This window comes from Hemicordylus capensis, chromosome 1, assembly GCF_027244095.1.
Source record: "Hemicordylus capensis ecotype Gifberg chromosome 1, rHemCap1.1.pri, whole genome shotgun sequence".
NCBI classification, from domain to species: Eukaryota; Metazoa; Chordata; class Lepidosauria; order Squamata; family Cordylidae; genus Hemicordylus; species Hemicordylus capensis.
The window spans coordinates 22,433,256-22,451,045 of NC_069657.1; the positions used below are offsets into that span (position 1 = coordinate 22,433,256).

General features: G+C 46.6%; 1 protein-coding gene across 4 annotated transcripts in view; it reads right to left on the reverse strand.

Annotated features, from left to right (window-relative positions):
* The window catches only part of RCOR1 (REST corepressor 1), a 187,665-nt gene that overhangs the window by 10,054 nt on the left and 159,821 nt on the right, over positions 1-17,790 (reverse strand). For 2 of the 4 annotated variants that reach the window (XM_053277308.1, XM_053277335.1), the window contains 4 exons: positions 12,165-12,377; positions 8,329-8,406; positions 2,914-2,971; positions 387-616 (listed from right to left, as the gene is read on the reverse strand). In XM_053277308.1, coding sequence (XP_053133283.1) covers positions 387-616; positions 2,914-2,971; positions 8,329-8,406; positions 12,165-12,377 — 579 coding nt within the window. The remainder of the gene's footprint in view (positions 1-386; positions 617-2,913; positions 2,972-8,328; positions 8,407-12,164; positions 12,378-17,790) is intronic. The other 2 variants (XM_053277316.1, XM_053277325.1) reach the window with 2 other exon arrangements.

A 17,790-nucleotide genomic window follows, 5' to 3' on the forward strand; every position in this document is an offset into this window, starting at 1 on the left:
TTTTAATGTGTGTTGAAGAGAGGATAGCTGGTCTTGTGGTAGCAAGCATGACTTGTCCCCTTAGCTAAGCAGGATCTGTCCTGGTTGCCTATGAATGGGAGACTAGAAGTGTGAGCACTGTAAGATATTCCCCTCGGGGGATGGAGCCACTCTGGGAAGAGCAGAACGGTTCGAGTTCCCTCCCTGGCAGCATCTACAAGATAGGATTGAGAGAGATTCCTGTCTGCAACTTTGGAGAAGCTGCTGCCAGTCTGTGTAGACAATATTGAGCTAGATGAATCTACGGTCTGACTCAGTATATGGCAGCTTCCTATGTTGTTTTATTGTAAACCGCCCAGAGACCCGAGTTTTGGGCAGTATAGAAATATGTTAAATAAATGAATTACCTCATCTTCCTCTTCAGACACTTTAATGGGATTATCCGGTGATTTGACAGGTTTCTGGGCATTGGTTCCATTCACCTCCTCTTTGCCATGTTCTGCTTCCCACTCCTGTAGGACTTCGTCTATGTTAAAACGCCGCCGGTAGTTTACAAAAAAGTTTTTCACTTGCACCACAGACTTGTTTCCAATCACATCTGAGATTGCCTGAAAGTCACGGCCATATTTTCTGATCGCTGCAAATGGGAAAAGTGGTTATAGCGACGTGGCAACGGGAGCCTAAAGGCTACTGAGAAATGATGGTTGTCATTTCTTGACTACTGAACTTGAACTGGCTTTGTTAGAACACTGCACCCTACCAGAATGAGAGAACAGGGCAGTGATGGGTTTAAATTAAGAGATCTTTGCCCCAAATACATGGTGGAGAGGTTATAGGAACAGAAAAGAACACCCTGTAAAACTAGGTACAAATTGAACAAATAAAGCCTCATCACAGTTGTTAACAACTTAGAAGTCAGCAAATAGATTTAAGAAATATAGCCAGGCCACTGTGTATTCTGCAGTTGTTGTTTTTAAATGTCCTGTCTGGAAGGCAGAGCAGCTGAGCCAGTCTCCTCGTGAGTCACTGATAGTGGAGGCTGGGAAGAGAAGCAGGAAATGGGAAGGGCATTGAAGGAAATCATTCCCTCCTCCCACTGCCTCCAGGCATAAAAGAAAGGAAGTTCTGTCTGGAGGAAGAGAGTGAGAATCTTACTCACTCAGTTTGGTGTGTGACTGAGACTTGCCTCTTGTGGGAAAAGCCTACAGTCTAGGAGCAAGACATAACTAGTCTTCATCACATACAGCTAGTAAGACCTGAGCTTAACTAACTCTACGCAGATACCACTGCCTAGGAATGCCAAGGGGAAAAGAGGCCAATGATGAGACCTGAAGCCTGATATTCCCTTTGGGAACTGATATCTCCCTGGGAGTAAGCAAGTTCCTGAGGCTGCAAAAACCTCTCCACCTCACATGTACAAAGCGAAGTGGAATTTTGTAAAGTAAAGTGTGCCGTCAAGTTGATTTCGACTCCTGGCGCCCACACAGCCCTGTGGTTTTCTAATTTTGTAGCCCATTAAAATGTTGATTAAGGTGATGTGCATATTTTAGCCTAATCATTTGCATAATGGGGGGGGAGCAAGAGATTATGCAAGGCACTGAAGGTTCACCCACTGACCACTACTAATTTTATTCAGTCAGCCACCCCTGCCCCCAGCTATTGAGATTTCACCAGGTATAGCCCACACACTTTCAAACTATCTGTGTAAAGCTGTAAGGGCTACATGCCTGCTTAGAAAAAAAGGAAAAGCCAAGATTTCAAAAAAGCTGAAAAATACATCTTTGTCTTTCTTTATAACTTAGAAGAGTCCTGATTACAGTTTCAGCCGCTTCCACAAATCATCGTGGCCCCGCCCATAGTGTTAAGGGGAAGAATTACACCAGGCAACACTTGGCATTTTTGCCTGAAAATGTACAAGGTGGTAAAGTCTACAACCTTATGATCTTGGAAAATACTTTACATGGGCAGAACTACCACTTCCAGCAAAACCTTTCCCACTTTAACCAAAACCACCCATAACATGCATCAGACATCACTGCGTAGTGATTAGCCAATCCCAACCCCAGAAACACTGAGTAGGTTGGCTTGCAAGTAACCCAAGCTTCTAACCAAGGGGGCGGGGGACCCCAAACCAGGAAGTCGTGTTCCTGAGCCAACTCAAATTAATTCCTTCCATCCAGGCCCCTTCGTCTGCCACGCTCAGAGCAAGCTGCAGGAAGGAGGGGGGGCCTAAGTATCTCCACCCTTTTCACCCTTAGTGCGACTATGCCGGGCCCCTGGGAAATACAATGATTAGGGGAATGACAGCTTAGCATGGCATGATATTATGCAGCATAGGCATCTAAGAGGGGAGGGATGGAAACACTTCTCCAGGCAGCTTGCCACTGTTGGAGCAAACCATCCTGTTAAGTAGGAAGTGGGATTGGTGGAGGCTAATGAGTGGGTGGGAGAGGCTTTAGGGCAGGGCTGCACAACTTCAGACCTCCAGCTGCTGTTGGACTACAACTCCCATCATCCCTTGCCACAGCAGCCCACAGTCAGGGTGGTGGAAGTTGTAGTGCAACCGCAGCAGGAAGGCCAAAGTTACACAGCCCTGCTTTAGGGGCAGCGAAGGCAAGAGCAACATTCTCACTTGGACTCCTCTTTAAGGTGAATATTAAGAGTCCGAGATGTGTCTGCTGAGCCCAGAAGCACAAGTGTCAGCAACATCACTAACTGCAAGAACGGAACTACAGCTGGGTCACCGCGGAGCGGCCTCAGCTGCAGCTTGTGAATCGGCATCACCTCTGAGGCTCCTGACGTAGTATGCAATATCATGGCACATATGGATGCAGAGAAATTCTCCCATTAGCCAATGAGGAAATTGAAATTCTCCATCATGAAGAGGAAAAAGGTCACCCTCCAATAGAGAGGAACAGATTTATAGCTCCATACCTTGCACAGCTAGGAGTTGCTCGTCTGTGGTCCAGCGTGCATTAAATTTCTGTGTAACCTAAGTGTCACAAAAAATAAGAAGAATCATTTACTTAGGCAACAGATCTGCTTTCAAACCCCAGCCTGACAACTGTATACAAATGAAATAATGAACAAATTGCTTGAGCCTGGAGAGGAGTACAGTCATTTGTTAAATAAAGCCTTCATTATTCCTCTCAGCAGTACAAATGGATCTCTCCAGTTAAATGGCAGAAGCAATTCATTATTTAGTTAGTTGACTGACAGCTGGAAAAATGAAGGGGAGAAAGGCAGAAGCCAACTGATCTAAGCACAGATCAGGTGCAAGGATTGCCCAGTTCATACACTGAGTGTATGAACCGGACGATTGGTGAAATATTCCATGAAGCCAAGAATATCACTGTGTAGTGGCAGCTTACATTTCTAAATGTTATTAATGATGTAATTTGACAGTTCAGGAAGGAGCAAGGCCTGGGAGCACAGCAAATCACCTCCTACTGGCCACTTGCTAGAACTGCAGGCACCCCTAGGCAGGAATAGGGATGTGCCCAAACTGGTCCAGCGCCTCCTTAGGGAAGCACCAAAGTGGTTTGGGTGCCAGCATTCGAACTAGTTCAGCGGAGTGGGGGGCGGTTCATTTAAAAAGCAGGTAAGCAGGACCTGGTCTGCTCCTCCGCTTTTCCGGGTGTGGTGCTTGGTTCAAAAGGCCACGTGCAGGTGCAGTGCTGCTCCCTCAAGGTGCTGTGCTCCCTCAAGCACAGCACAAGGTGCAGTGCTGCTCCCTCAAAGCTTGCTGCTTTTGAACAGCGAGTGTCACACCCAGAAAAGCAGCAGGGCAGCAGAGGAGCAGGCAAGGTCCTGCTTACAAAAGAAACTGACCTCTGCCCCGCCCGAGCTGTTCGTGCACATCCCCAGACATGACATGAGCCCCTGGTGGCGCAGTGGTAAAACTGCCGCCCTGTAACCAGAAGGTTGCAAGTTCGATCCTGACCAGGGGCTCAAGGTTGACTCAGCCTTCCATCCTTCCGAGGTCGGTGAAATGAGTACCCAGAATGTTGGGGGCAATAATTGTAAACCGCTTAGAGAGCTCCGGCTATAGAGCGGTATATAAATGTGCTAGTGCTAGTGCTATTGCTATGAGCAGTCACCAGTGGCAAATGTTACTACCTAGAACCACCATCTTGATTGCTACAGGTACGTCCATGTGATCTGGCTCTTTGCTCTGTAAAGCATCTGTGAAACGGGATGCAGGTGCAGAAAAACCAACGGTTGAGAGTAGCAGACTGAGGACTCTTCCAGATGGCAACAAACAGTACCTTGAAAGGAGCTTGTCCACAAGTTGGAAGCAAGAGCTTACTCAGGATCCACCCACTCCTACAGCCTTGAGTCTTCTTTCCCAGTGATAACTTGGAGGCTGTTCAGATAGGGGTGTGCACAAAACTGGAAAGCCCGGTTCGGTTCGAGTCCAACTGGACTGGACTTGCGCCGAACTGGGCCCAGTCCAGTTTTGTTCACGTCAAGCCGGGCCCTAGTCCTGATCTGGTATGGGCCTGGTTGCTGCTACCACCGGGTGTCCTCCAGTGGTACCCCTCCTGCTGCCAGCCTCCCCAATCAGTCTTGGAAGAGCCGTTTCGGGATCTGGCCACACAAATGGCCAGTGCACGTGTGTGGCGGCCTCAAAAATGGCTGTTGCCAGCCCAGAAAGGGCTGAAAAGGCCCCCAAACAGCCCTTTCAAGACTGCGGGGGAGGCCAGTGGAGTGAGGGGTACTCCCCAAGACACACACACACACCCCAGCAATGGCAGCACCCCCTGAGGCCACTGGAGCTCAAGCAGAACCGGGTCCGGCTCAAGGGCAGACTGGCTCAAGGGTGAGCCAGTTCACACATCCCTATGGTCAGATGGCCAGGTAAGGACCTTGTGCTATTTCTCCAGCACCATCTGCTGGCCAGCTCTTGATTTCTGAGATTAATGCACTCTTTTATCTATGCATTAAAAAAACATGGTGGATTTCTTGCGCAGAAAGCAAGGCTGGCAGGTGGCACTGCAGAAAATGCACGAGGTCCCTGAGGGCTGTCTGTGTGTTCACCCTATGAACGTCCTCTGGAGAAGGTACAAGGTTGTAGGGACATGTGGAGGCCAGCCAAGCTCCCAATTTGCAGGCAAGCTCTTTTCAAAAGCATTGTTTATTGCCATCTGGAAGAACCCTAAACACACTGGTTGGAGTAAAATACATGGGATGGTGAGTCAGTGAATGCCAAAATATTTTTTTGCTGCTCTGACAGCAATTTTTTCCTGTTCTTTACAAATACTTGACTAGACACTTGATCAAGTTTCTCTTGACCAGTCCAATGTCCAACTCTAAATGATAGCCCAGTTGGTTGAGATGCACAAAAAGGCCTTCCACAGGGAATTCATTCTGCTCCTGTTTCATTGGTGCTCTGCAGTCATTTTCAAAAGGTGGTTATTTCTAGGGATGTGCATGATGATCTTCGGCGCCGGCAGGGGTAGAGCTTTAAGGGCGGGGGAGGGTGTACTCACCCCTCCCGCCGCATTTCCCCCACCGGCGCGCTGTCGGTTTTAAGCCCCTCGGGGCGGCAGCGTTCCTCCCTGCCGCCCCGTTTCTGCCCTCAGCCGGAAGTCGCAAGTGTGCGAGTGAGCGCTACTCCCGCCTGTGCCGAAGCGGCCCCTAGCCCGAAACGCCGAAGCGGCCCCTAGCCCGAAACGCCGAAGCGGCCCCTAGCCCGAAACGTTTCGGAGGCCTTTACAATGGCCTCCAAAGTGTTTCGGGCACATGCCTAGTTATTTCAGCAGGTCCTTGGATTATATGATTTGCTATTTTGACTTTCTCCTGGTTTAACTTTTTAAAAATTATTATTACTACTATATATGACGTTTTGTTGCCTTTAGTAATTTTATGGCCCACATTATTGTGCAATGAGACAGGTGTGTGGAACATCACAGAGGGAAGTTCTTCTTACATGACCATATCACAAATCAGGAGGCAGACAGTGAAGAAAGAGGAATGCTTCATTAGCTGTCTATTATGGATATTAAGAGAATGTGTACATGTCTCCAATTCCAAAAGAACACTGCTTGTACTTTTAATGAGCTGATGATTTGGATCACATTCAGCAGAACAAAATCAGAAGTAGGGCCGCAACTTTTAATGGATCAATCAGTTATAAATATTTTGACAGATTAAAGAGGTTCTCCCAATTAACAGAGCAGCAGATACCTAGGAACAAAAGGAAGTTGCCTAATACTGAGCCAGACCATGGGCCCATCTAGCTCAGTATTGTCTACACTGACTGGCAGCAGCTCTCCAAGGTTTTAGGCAGGAGTCTCTCTCTCTCCCCTACCTGGAGATGTTGCCAGGGATTGAACCGGGGACCTTCTGCATGCAAGCAAATGCTCTACCACTGACCCATGGCTCCATACCCATCCTTACACTTTGAAAAATATTTTTAATAGGAGTACTTGTACAAAGCAGGTGGCAAGCACCAACTGAGAAGAGGTGTGTGTGCATGCGCTTGTGCGTGTATGTGAGAAAATGCCTCTTCTATGATGCTTGCTGCAATACAAATAGGCGCCATCTGCAGCCCCTTATGCTTCGAAGTGCTTCCCAGAATACCTGCACACCTCCTCTTTTACTTCCTTCAAAGACCTCCTCTAGATTCACCTTTCTTGTAAAGCCTTTGACACAAACCCCTAGTCTCTATAACCTGCCATACACTGAAATATTTACATATTATTTCCATGTTTAACCCTGCCCCCTTCCTCTATTGGCTCCATTGGAAGCTTTTTGCAGCAAGGGCTTTTATACTGTGTAAAGCTCCATATGCATTAATGAAACACACAGCGCGCGCGCACACACACACACACACACACACACAGAGCATGCAAGTGTACACACACACACTTATTTTTTAAAGATAAATAATTCTTTTTTAGAATATTGCTTTCTCTCATTTGCAAACGAATAAAGATGTAATCAATTAATCGACTAAAATGCATACAAATTAATTGACTATTCTTATTTAAGGCAGGGGTTCCTAGGCCCCCAGATGGCCTTTGACCATTGTAGCAAGGGGTGATGTAGAATAGGAGTGTGAACAAAACTAGGTTGCCTGGTTCGAGTCCAAACTCAAATTGGACATGTTCAGTTTTGTGCATCCCGAAACCATCACCCCATTCGGTCGGGGGGGGGGGTGTTTCCACAATTTAAGAAAATTTTAAAAAAGAAAAATAACTCACAGCTGCTGCCCCAGGGGGCTTCTGTGTGTGTGTGTGTGTGTGTGTGTGTGTGTGTGTGTGTGTGTGTGTCTCCGGAGGTTCCCCCTCCCCCCACTGGCCTCCATTACTGTCCAAATTGGCAGGTTCTGGCAGTCTTTGGCTTGGTCCGGGCCTGCCCTCCATGGTGGTGGCCATTTTGGAGGCTGCTGAACATGCCCGATGGGCCTCTGCGTGGCCTTTTAAAACTTAGAGCCCCCACCCACCCCCAAACAGGCCTGTGGGGTGGGTGGGTGTTCAGCTCTATATCAAACCAAACTCTGTGTGGGGTGGGTGAGTGGGTCCAATATTGAGCCTTCAAACCGAACTGGTTCGATGTCAAACAGGTTAGGAATCAAACTTGTTTACACATCCTTAATGTAGCACAGGATGATGTAGCAGGGACTGATGCTACATCCGGGAACCCAAGGTTGAGAACCGCTGGTTTAAGGCATGCGCACATCTTTCAATTCAAAAGAACTCCTAAGGCAACTAAGATTTTTTTTAAAATCGGGTAACAGCCCTAATCAAGGGTACAGATCCCCCCCCCCAGCAAGCATCTGAGGAATTCCCTCCCTCATTTTACTGAACTCTCGCTTCCAGCAAGCTAATAACACTTCTCACCCCTCACAGATTGCTCTCTCCCCTGGCCCCTGCCTAATAACCCCTATCTCCCCGCAAAAGTATCTTTCTCCCCCCATCAAACTGAGTAGCCCATATCTTCGCCTTCAACATTTCTCTCTCGCCCCTGCCAAGTGCCATTGCCTTTCCTTCCAAAAATGCAAATGAAGTGTTGCTCCTCACTTAATTCTCTCTTCCTGCACCCTTGGCCCTAATCCAAAGAGATCCCCTCCTTCGCTCCCTACACATGAAACCTGCAGGGCTGATAGTTCAGGGACATCAATTACAGGGAAGCAAGATCTCCTATGGCATGATTAAGCTCCATCAGCTAGACCCTTTGTGCAGGAGTTTCAAGCGTCATTCTCTCCCTGCCTCTCTCGGGCAGAATCATTAATCCTGCTGAAGCCCAAGGCCCCAAGTCAGCAAGTACAAAATCAGCAAGGTCTCTGCACCCCACCCATTCCTTTTGTCAAGATTAGGAGAGAGGACTGCAAAGTAAACCTACCTCTGGTAGCCTGTATTGTTCTATTCCCCCTTCAAGTTTCTCTTTCAGTGCGCTGTTTGTTTGCTTGATGTTTTGAATCTGAGGAGGGGGAAAGATTCTTCTATCAATATAGACATAACAGAAATTCAGAAAACGGTTAAGCAGTTGGCCCTCTTGTCTGCAATGCTCTGCAACACTTTCTCCATTCTCTAAAAAAGAGCCCAAGAACCTATATTTTTTGTCACTACTGCTCAGAGGACTACAGTTCCCTCCTGAGCTGAATGACTCCAGGGGAGAAACGAGAACTTTAATTCAAGACTGCACCAGATCTAAGCTTTTCTAAGGCTTCTAGAAATCTGAGGGAATGGTTAAGGCTGAGGTGTGCCGGTCAGAATGATCTCAGAGAGAGTTCAAAGGGCATACGACTCAGTGGGAAATAACTGGGGAAGTACGCTCAGTCTTTGAATTAGAGAGAACATTTGCCCTTAAAGACCTCTATGCGCAGATGTAACTAACAGTTAAGTGCAGGCCTTTAAAGGGATGAGTGCCTGCATACAAAACCCCTAACAGCACAACACACAGCAAAAGAAAATAACTCCATATTTTAAAAATTAAAAAGGTGTCAGATGAAAGGACACAGAAGTCCTGTTCCGAAACATATTCTGTTTCAATATACAGCAGAAAACTGGATGTTTTGAGAGAGTGGAACTAGATACAACAAGAACTGCATGGCTACCACGGTAAGCAGAAGCTGCTTACTTCATCCCCCTCTTCTGCATAGAACATCGGCTAGTCCAGAATTTGACACATGACATCACTGCATCCAGTGACATCATATGATGCGTTTTGGTTTCAACGGCTGTTACTGGGGAAGTGGGGTGGGGAGGAGAAGGGGACATGAAGCTGCTGTTTTCACTGGCAGCCACTTAGGAACATAGGAAGCTGCCTTTTACCGCGTCAGACCATTGGTCCATCTGGCTTAGTATAGTCTGCACTGACTAGCAAGAGCTCTCTAAGATTCCAGACAGGAGTCTTCCCCAGCCCTAGCTAGAGATGCTGCCAGGGATTGAACACAGGACTTTTTGCATGCTCTACCACTGAGCTATGGATCAATACCTACATAATATAACAATCATATAGCGCCTTTCAGAGAAATATTCTCAAAGTGGTCTATTAATTTTTTTTTAAAAGAGGATGGTTCCCGGTCCTCAACGGCATCACATTCTAAAAAGAAAGACAAAGAGAGACCAGCAACAGCCACTGAAGGAGTTAAATAGGGCCAGTTTCTCTCCCCCTGCTAAATATATGAGAACCACCACTTTTAAAAGGTGCCTCTTTGCTCAGTTAGCAGGGCTTGTAACTTCTCTTGTACTTCTAGTTCCTGAGATCTAATGAGAAAGGAGTAGAAAGAACAGAAAGCAGCAGAAGCATATCAAGAAAAGAAAGACAGCAACAGTTGTGTCAGTGGAGAATTGCAGTGAGTGGTGTTTCTCTTGCTGTGCTGTTGCGGTGGGTCTTTCCACTCTCCTCTGTTTCTAGTTATTCACATGGCATTCACAATGCACACAATCTATTCATTTTTTTTTTGAGTTTTTCAAGCAATATCCCTCAAGAGACATAAAACTGGGGACTTATTTCAAACCTATAAGATGTAAGAAAAACAGACACTCAAGATATAACAGAAGTTATAAATGTAGTAAAATGAATACGTACAACAGATTATTTTTCGGCATTGGTATAAATGAATATAAAGTGTGGCAGAAATGGTTACACTAACTTTGTTCAGGTTTGTAAAGGTCACTGTGGTCTTGGAACAACATCCCTTGCTCCACTATATACTATCCCTCAAATGGAATGTTTGGTTTATCATCAGTAATTTAAGTTGTGTGATGCATATCAAGGTAAAGTGTGCCGTAGAGTCGATGTTGACTCCTGGTGGCCACAGATCCCTGTGGTTGTCTTTTGGTAGAATACCGGAGGGGTTTACCCATTGCCATCTCTCACACAGGATGAGATGATGCCTTGCAGCATCTTCCTATATCGCTGTTGCCAGATATAGTCCCATAGACTGGGAAACATACCAGCAGGGATTCGAACTGACAATCTCTGGCTTGCTAGTCAAGCCATTTCCCAGCTGCGCCATAAGGTGGCTGTGATGCATATACATCTATTAAAATCTGACAGTGCTACAGACATCCATAGGGCAAGTCGTACTACTTGGCCTATGGACAAGTAGATATGTTTAAGTTGTTAGAGAGAATGAATATCTTTAGCATAAATAAAGATTGATCATATAATCATCAACATGGCTAATCAACATGGGGAAGGATCCACAGTAAGAATTATGGAAGGACAGGTAGGCGGCCTTTTAATTAATTTCAGATACCCCACCTCCCAGTTTTAGATTCCCCCTGCTCCCAATAGTCTTCTAAAACAATAACTATAATGAGTTATTATAGTTATCAATGAGTTATCAATAAATGAGGAGAGCTGGTCTTGTGGTAGCAAGCATGACTTGTCCCCTTAGCTAAGCAGGGTCTGCCCTGGCTAGATACGAATGGGAGACAAGAAGTGTGAGCACTGGAAGATATTCCCCTTAGGGGATGGAGCCGCTCTGAGAAGAGCATCTAGGTTCCAAGTTCCCTCCCTGGCTTCTCCAAGATAGGGCTGAGATTCCTGCCTGCAACCTTGGAGAAGCTGCTGCCAGTCTGTGAAGACAATACTGAGCTATATAGACAAATGGTCTGACTCAGTATATGGCAGCTTCCTATGTTCCTATGGGGACCAGTAGCCAAGGAGACCAGAACCCCTTTGGATTTCCTGCAATTCAAGCACTGGGGAGGAACATAGGAAGCTGCCTTATACTGAGTGGGACTATTGGTCCAACTAGCTCAGTATTGTTTACACAGTCTCCAAGGTTGGAGGCATGTGTGTCTCCCAGCCTGACCTGAAGATGCCAGGAACCTCTTGCATACAATAGTGTAGGTCCTCTACCTCTGAGCAATGGCCACATCCCCTAAGAGGAATATCTTAGAGCGCTCACATGTAGTCACCTATCCTAATGCCAACCAAGGCAGACCTTGGTTAGCAAAGGACACAATTTACACTTGCTAACACAAGACCAGCGCTCCTCCTCCTCTGGTCCCAACAAGAACACGGAGGAACCTCCTTCGTTACAGGAGAATCAAGTGATCGCCATTCAGCCTCTGGGTCCAGTCAGGACAAAATAGGAAATATCTGGGTGGAGTTTGGACCTCCCTTGGGAACACCGATTTCTGCCATTGATGGGTCAGTCCTACAACTGGAAAACTCTTGAGAAAGAGCAGTCCCTTCAAAATGAAGCTCTTGAAAGAGAGAGGTGAGAGAGAAACTCTAGCTGCACAGGGCTAGCATGGCAGGAAACGGGATGCTTCGCTAGTCCTACCTCTGGCCTTGAATATGCAGATGATGATTAAATGAGTAAAAGATTAAGGGAGAAAGACATCAGCTACTCAATATGCAAAAAACCAAAAAGGAATGTTTTCCAAAGGGGGAGAAATCTGTATGAAGATAGAATATATAAGTTGTAATTTATGGAAGTCTGTAGTAGCATCTTGGGGAAAGAGACAGAAAGCTGGCAAACCACACACTGTACCTTATTGCACTGTAAATAGAAAGCCAAGCTGAAATAATTTTGTTCTAAAACATGCTGCTCGGCTGACAGCTTGTTAATCAAGTCTCAGCCCCATGCAAAACATCTCGTCCAAGCTATAAATCCCCCAGGGAGCCTCCGAATTGAGACCGATGGCAGTTCCTTTGGAAAATATGTATTTGATGATTTTTAAAAGCCTCGTTTCGTCACAGGAAGATGCTAGTACCTGTCGTTTGATGGAGACCAATTCCATATCCAGTTGTCTTAGCAAGGTGGTAGCGGCGGTTGCGTTGGCGGAAACAGCCTCCACATCTTCTTGAGAAAGGAACATGCCTTTGGGAGGTTTCCTCTTAGCTCTGTTCTTAGCAGCCTGGGTACTGTGCTTCTCTTTCTTTACCTGAGGAATTGTTTCAGCTGGTGGCACCTGCAAAGTAGAAATCTACCATACATAAGACTGGATGTTGCATTTCAACCTGCTCATTTATTTATTTACATTTATATCCCGCTCTTCCTCCAAGGAGCTCAGAGCGGTGTACATGGTTATTTTTATCCTCACAACAACCCTGTGAGGTAGGTTAGGCTGAAAGATACATGACTGACCCAGAGTCATCCAGTAAGTTCCATGGTTGAATGGGTATTCGAACTCGGGTCTTCCCGGTCCTAGGTCCAATACTCTAACCGCTAGAGTCCAACACTCTAACCACTCTATCCATGCATTAGGGATGTGCACAAACCAGTTTGGCACCTCCTTTGGGAAGTGCCGATCCAGCTTGGGCTCCTGCAGGCAAGCCAGTTTGGCGGGGCGGGGCATGGCTCCCTTAAAATGCACTCCCCATCTACTCTGAGGGAAGGACTAGAACCAATGAGTTGAAACTACAAGCAACAGGCTGGGCTCACATGCAGTGTTGAGCTAGCAGTTCAGCTGAGCTGAAGCAGTCCTGGGCACACACAAGGTCTACTTCCAGTCTCAGGAACGATGTGCCGAGATTGGTCAGGTCATACGTCATGCCCAATCTTGGAATATCCTACCCTATTTGTGGCACAGAACTAGACCTCTGTAATGGAGAACTGAAGCGAGTGACCGACGTCCACTTCCTTGCTGCAAGGAAAGCATGCTGTGCTGTGACTGGTGAGTTCTCATGCCACACCCAAGCCTGGAAGTAAGCCTCGCACATGTGCCCAGGGCTGCAGCATCTCTGCTGAATGGCCGATTCCATGCTTGGTGTGAATCTGGTCTTAGACTAGACATTAGGCGGAATGTCCTAACTGGAACTGCTATTTGACCATGGAACAGTTTGCCTCACACGGTGGAGGATTTTCCTTTGCTAGAGGTTTTTAAACAGGGAATGCTGTAGCAGTTTCCTGCACTGAGCAGGTTGTTGAACAAGAGGAGCTCAAAGGTCCCTTCTAACGCTACAATTCCACATAGCCTCGGAAACATTGCCACGGTGACCACTTGCACGACTGCAGCGGTTTGGAAAATCACTACTGCACAAATCGTAGCTCCCACGTGTATAGGCCTCACATGCAGAGGCTGGTTTGTACAGCTGGCATTTCCAGAAAGTTACGTAAGCTTTCTGAGAGCCCTGTATGTGCCCACACACTCGATCACAGGGAAGCTGCCATTCACCTGCATTGAGCTTGTAGGCACGGGATGAACAGAGGCTCCTGCCTCGCCTGGGACGACATCCAAGGCTCCTTGGGGTCTGTTACTTCACAGTGTCATTTTATTATTATTTCTTGTTTACACAGTCAGACAGGTGTCATTGACTGGTTTGTTTTATCCAGACATCGAGTCCTTCCCAAGGACCTGGGATGGCTGAATGTTATTATCAATGTTGTTGCTGTTATTATAGATATCATCGCAGAATATAGGCAGTTCCCAGTAAAGTTGCCTTTTGTAATTGGCTGATGGTGATTTCTGTGGCCCCCATGGTGTTGAGGTGCTCTTCAAGTTGTTTTGGAATTGCACCTAGGGTGCCAATTACCACTGAGATTATTTTGGTCTTTTTCTGCCACAGCCTTTCAATTTCTTCATCATCATCATCATCATCATCAATTCGATTTCTATACCGTCCTTCCAAAAATGGCTCAGGGCGGTTTACACAGAGAAATAATAAATAAATAAGATGGATTTAAATGTCAAATAATGATCTGAGCAGGACCAACTACACTCAGCAGCATATTTTATTTTAGCACCAAGGAAAGACTAACACAGTGGTTCTCAGACCTCGGATTAGCCCCACACCCTGGAGTTATTTGGTGGGTGGAGGGAGGGATAGGAGCATTCTGTCCCTCCCTCCAGAATATGAGAGGTAGGGTCTTAATTTCAGGGATAGGATCCTGAAAAAAGTATGGCTTTCCACTTTCAGTAGTCAAGACCTGAAAAGACAGAAAGCCCCCAGCAGTAGAGCCATGCTCACCCACGCTGGATTTATGGGGCTGGTTTGCGATGATCAGAGGCGTAACTAGGGAAAACGGCGCCCAGGGCAAGCACTGAAATGTCGCCCCCCCACCGCGCCCCCCTGCCCCCCCAACATACTACATTATACTTAGGTTTTTCCTCACAAGCACCCGCCGCCGCTGCCAAGCCAGGCCACTGACTGGCCGCCAGGTGCCAGCAAAGCAATGCGGGGGGGCGCAGGCGGCGCGGAAGGGACCGCTCGTGGGGAAGGGGGCACCGACGCGCTCCCTTGACTGCTGCAGCACTGCTGCACTGAGCAGGAAACATTTGTATTAACAAAAAATTAAAAAAAAATTTTTTAAAAATGGTCATGAGGGCGCCCCCCATGTGACCAGAAAAGATGGCGCCCGGGGCATGTGCCCCCCCTGCCCCCCCTATAGTTACGCCTCTGGCGATGATGGTGTAGTAACAGTGCACTTACTGCACTACCAGGCCACGGCAATTTTGAAGAGCTTGCGTTCTTATGTTTCCCTGTGCATGCGGTCAGAGATATTTTGTTCCACTCCTTTTCTAATGCCAGTGTGGGGATTATCCTCACGTGCACCAACAGGCTATACACATCTGACAATGAGCAAAGGATCTCTTGCACATTCTGTTGTGGAACAGACGGGACATAGGAAACTGCCTTGCACTGAGTCAGACCGCTGGTCCATCTAGCTCAGTATTGTCTACTGCTCTCCAAGGTTACAGGCAGGAGTCTTTCCCCTACCCAGAAAGGCTGCCCTGCCTTAGAGTGAACATGGGACCTTCTGCACACAAGCATGCAGATGCTCTTACACTGAGCTACGGCCCCAGCACCTGAGCGGAATGTCTTACAGTGCTCACATGTAGGCTGGGCACCCATCAAAATGCTAACCAAGGCAGATCCCACTTAGCAAAAGGGGGGATGCATGCTCGCTACCCCAAGACCAGCTCTCCTGGCCTTAATGCTGGGTGCCTCCTGCAAATATACTCAAGTTACAAGGGCAGCCTAAGTTCAAAAGTTCGCTCCCTGTGGAAATAAGAGCATCTCCATCTCTGTTAACCCCTGCTAACTTGGCAAAGAGGCACCTTTTAACATGGTACTCTCTTTATTTAGCAGGGGGAGAGTAACTGGCCCTATCCACCCCCAGCACAGTACCTCCAGTGACGGTTGCTGGTGTCTATCTTATGTTTCACTTTAGAATGTGAGCCCTTTGGGGACAGGGAGCCATCTTATTTGTTTGTCATTTCTCTGTGTAAACCGCCCTGAGCCAATTTTGGAAGGGCGGTATAGAAATCAAATGAATGAATGAAAGAATGAATGAATGAATGTTTGCTTTTAGGAAGACCCTGAAGACGTACCTGTTTTCTCAGGTTATTAATGTGTTTTTCTCTATTATGATTTTATCTTCATATGAATTTTAAATGTGTAGTGTCTTATGTTTTTAAATTCTGTACACCGCCTAGAGATTTGTATACTAGGCGGTATATAAATTCAAATAACAGATCTGAGAACTGTTGCTTTAAAAAAAATTGCTATGGCTGTTTGCTGATGAGGAAAAAGAATCCTACCATTACACCAAGTCCAAGCCCCCCAAGGTGAGAAGCCTCTGTGTTTTCCAAGCATGTCACTCAAAGCGATCTGCCGATTTGCGAGGCTCTCTTTCCATGGCTAAGCCACCGTGTGTCAGTTTAATTCTGTACCAGAAATAAAAAGATCTAACTTGTTGAGTGTGTGGGTGGTTGAGTGAGAGGGAAAGAATAGAAGAGTAAAGTTGAAGTTTGAGATGCAATTTCCTGTGTGTCAGCCAGAGGGGAAGAAGCAGAAACTAATTTAAGACAAAACATGAGAGGTCAGATGATTGCAGACTAATCCTTAAAGCTCATTCATTTATATATGCAGTACTGCCAAACAGAAAGATAAAGATTTTTGCATGGGTATGAAATTTGCCCTGAAAAGAGGTCTTTTGGGGACAACGGATAGAGCAGAAATAACACTGTTTTTTAATGTGAACTTAGGATAGAGTTTCACATTTCTGCAAAGGAACCCTCAGATTTGCCTGCAGCTCCAATACAGGATTCTTTTCTTCAGAAAAGAAACTGCTATATTTCTCTCCCGGTTTCTTATGCAAGGTTAGGATAGCACTAAGTACAAGCACAGCAGAATCTGAAAGGACGCTCCAAACATTTGCCCTAAGGTTCTCTGATCATTACCTCTTCATTTTATTGGAAGAAAACTGTAGAGGATGCAAGGGTCATGAAATTTTCTCTTTATGGTCTGAGAAAAATATCAACCTTCCCCAAACCCCCAAAGCAAGCACACATGGTGACCAGCTACCTTTGATGGGCAGAAGGTTATATGGGATGAAAGCAAAATGACTTGCAATAGCCTGGCTGAGTGAAATGAATATCAATGTGATAAATGAATACATCATATCTATTTCTGAAAGAGCTGGAAATGTTATAATCCTTATGGACACATAACTCGAGCACATGCAGGTGGAGCACCAACAGATTTGGAGTAACCCGCAGATACATTGGTTTCACAAAGTTTTTTTTGGGGGGGGGATCCTCCTCAAAACTGCCCCAATGTAAGTCTATGAAGCAGAATGTTTGCAGACTCAGAGAGCACTTAACAGACAACCAGGTGGGAGGAGCTAATGGAATTCAGCAGAGAGAAGGCGGAAAGGAAGGCTTGAATAAAAAGAGTGGGAAATATCTCAGCTAGAAGAATACTCCCTCAAGACAGTCACAAATGATGAAAATGAACCATGACTGAGCGTCAATCCCCACCTTGCCCCCCTGACAAAGAACTCCAAAAAGCAGAACAAGTAGAATCTGAATATGAAGATGCAAGTTACAGCAGGGACTCCTGTCCTTGTTGCCAACTTTTGTTTTTTCACCATACTCAGCCACAGACTCAAGTAACACATGCACATCAGGGAGAAGCTGTCACATTGCGTTGCAGGTCCTTGTCAGTCATAATAGCAGCCCGTCACATGGTGGGGTGAAGTTTTTTGACCCTTCCTCCAATAAGCTCAAAGTAGAATATGTGGGGTTATCCTATTCTATCCTCACAACCATCCCTGTGAGGTCGGTTGGGTTGAGGGGGAAGAGTGACCTATTTAGAAGGCATGCTGCCCAATCAGTGGTGTTGCAAGGTTGAAGGCTGCCCCGGGGCAAAATCCATGGCCCCTTGCTCACCACTGCCCCCCCTTTACCCCTTGCCCCCACCTCCCCTTCACCGCTCATTGTTTCCCAGTCCATACTCACCTCAATTGCCAGCAAAACCAGGCCTGCTTAAAGGGGCCACCTGTTCTTGCTGGGATCAGGGCCACCACCACGCTGGAAAGTGCAGCCCAACAGAGGTGTGTGTGTGGGGGGGACACCCTGCAAAGGTGGGGGCAAGCACCCGGGGAAGCAGCAA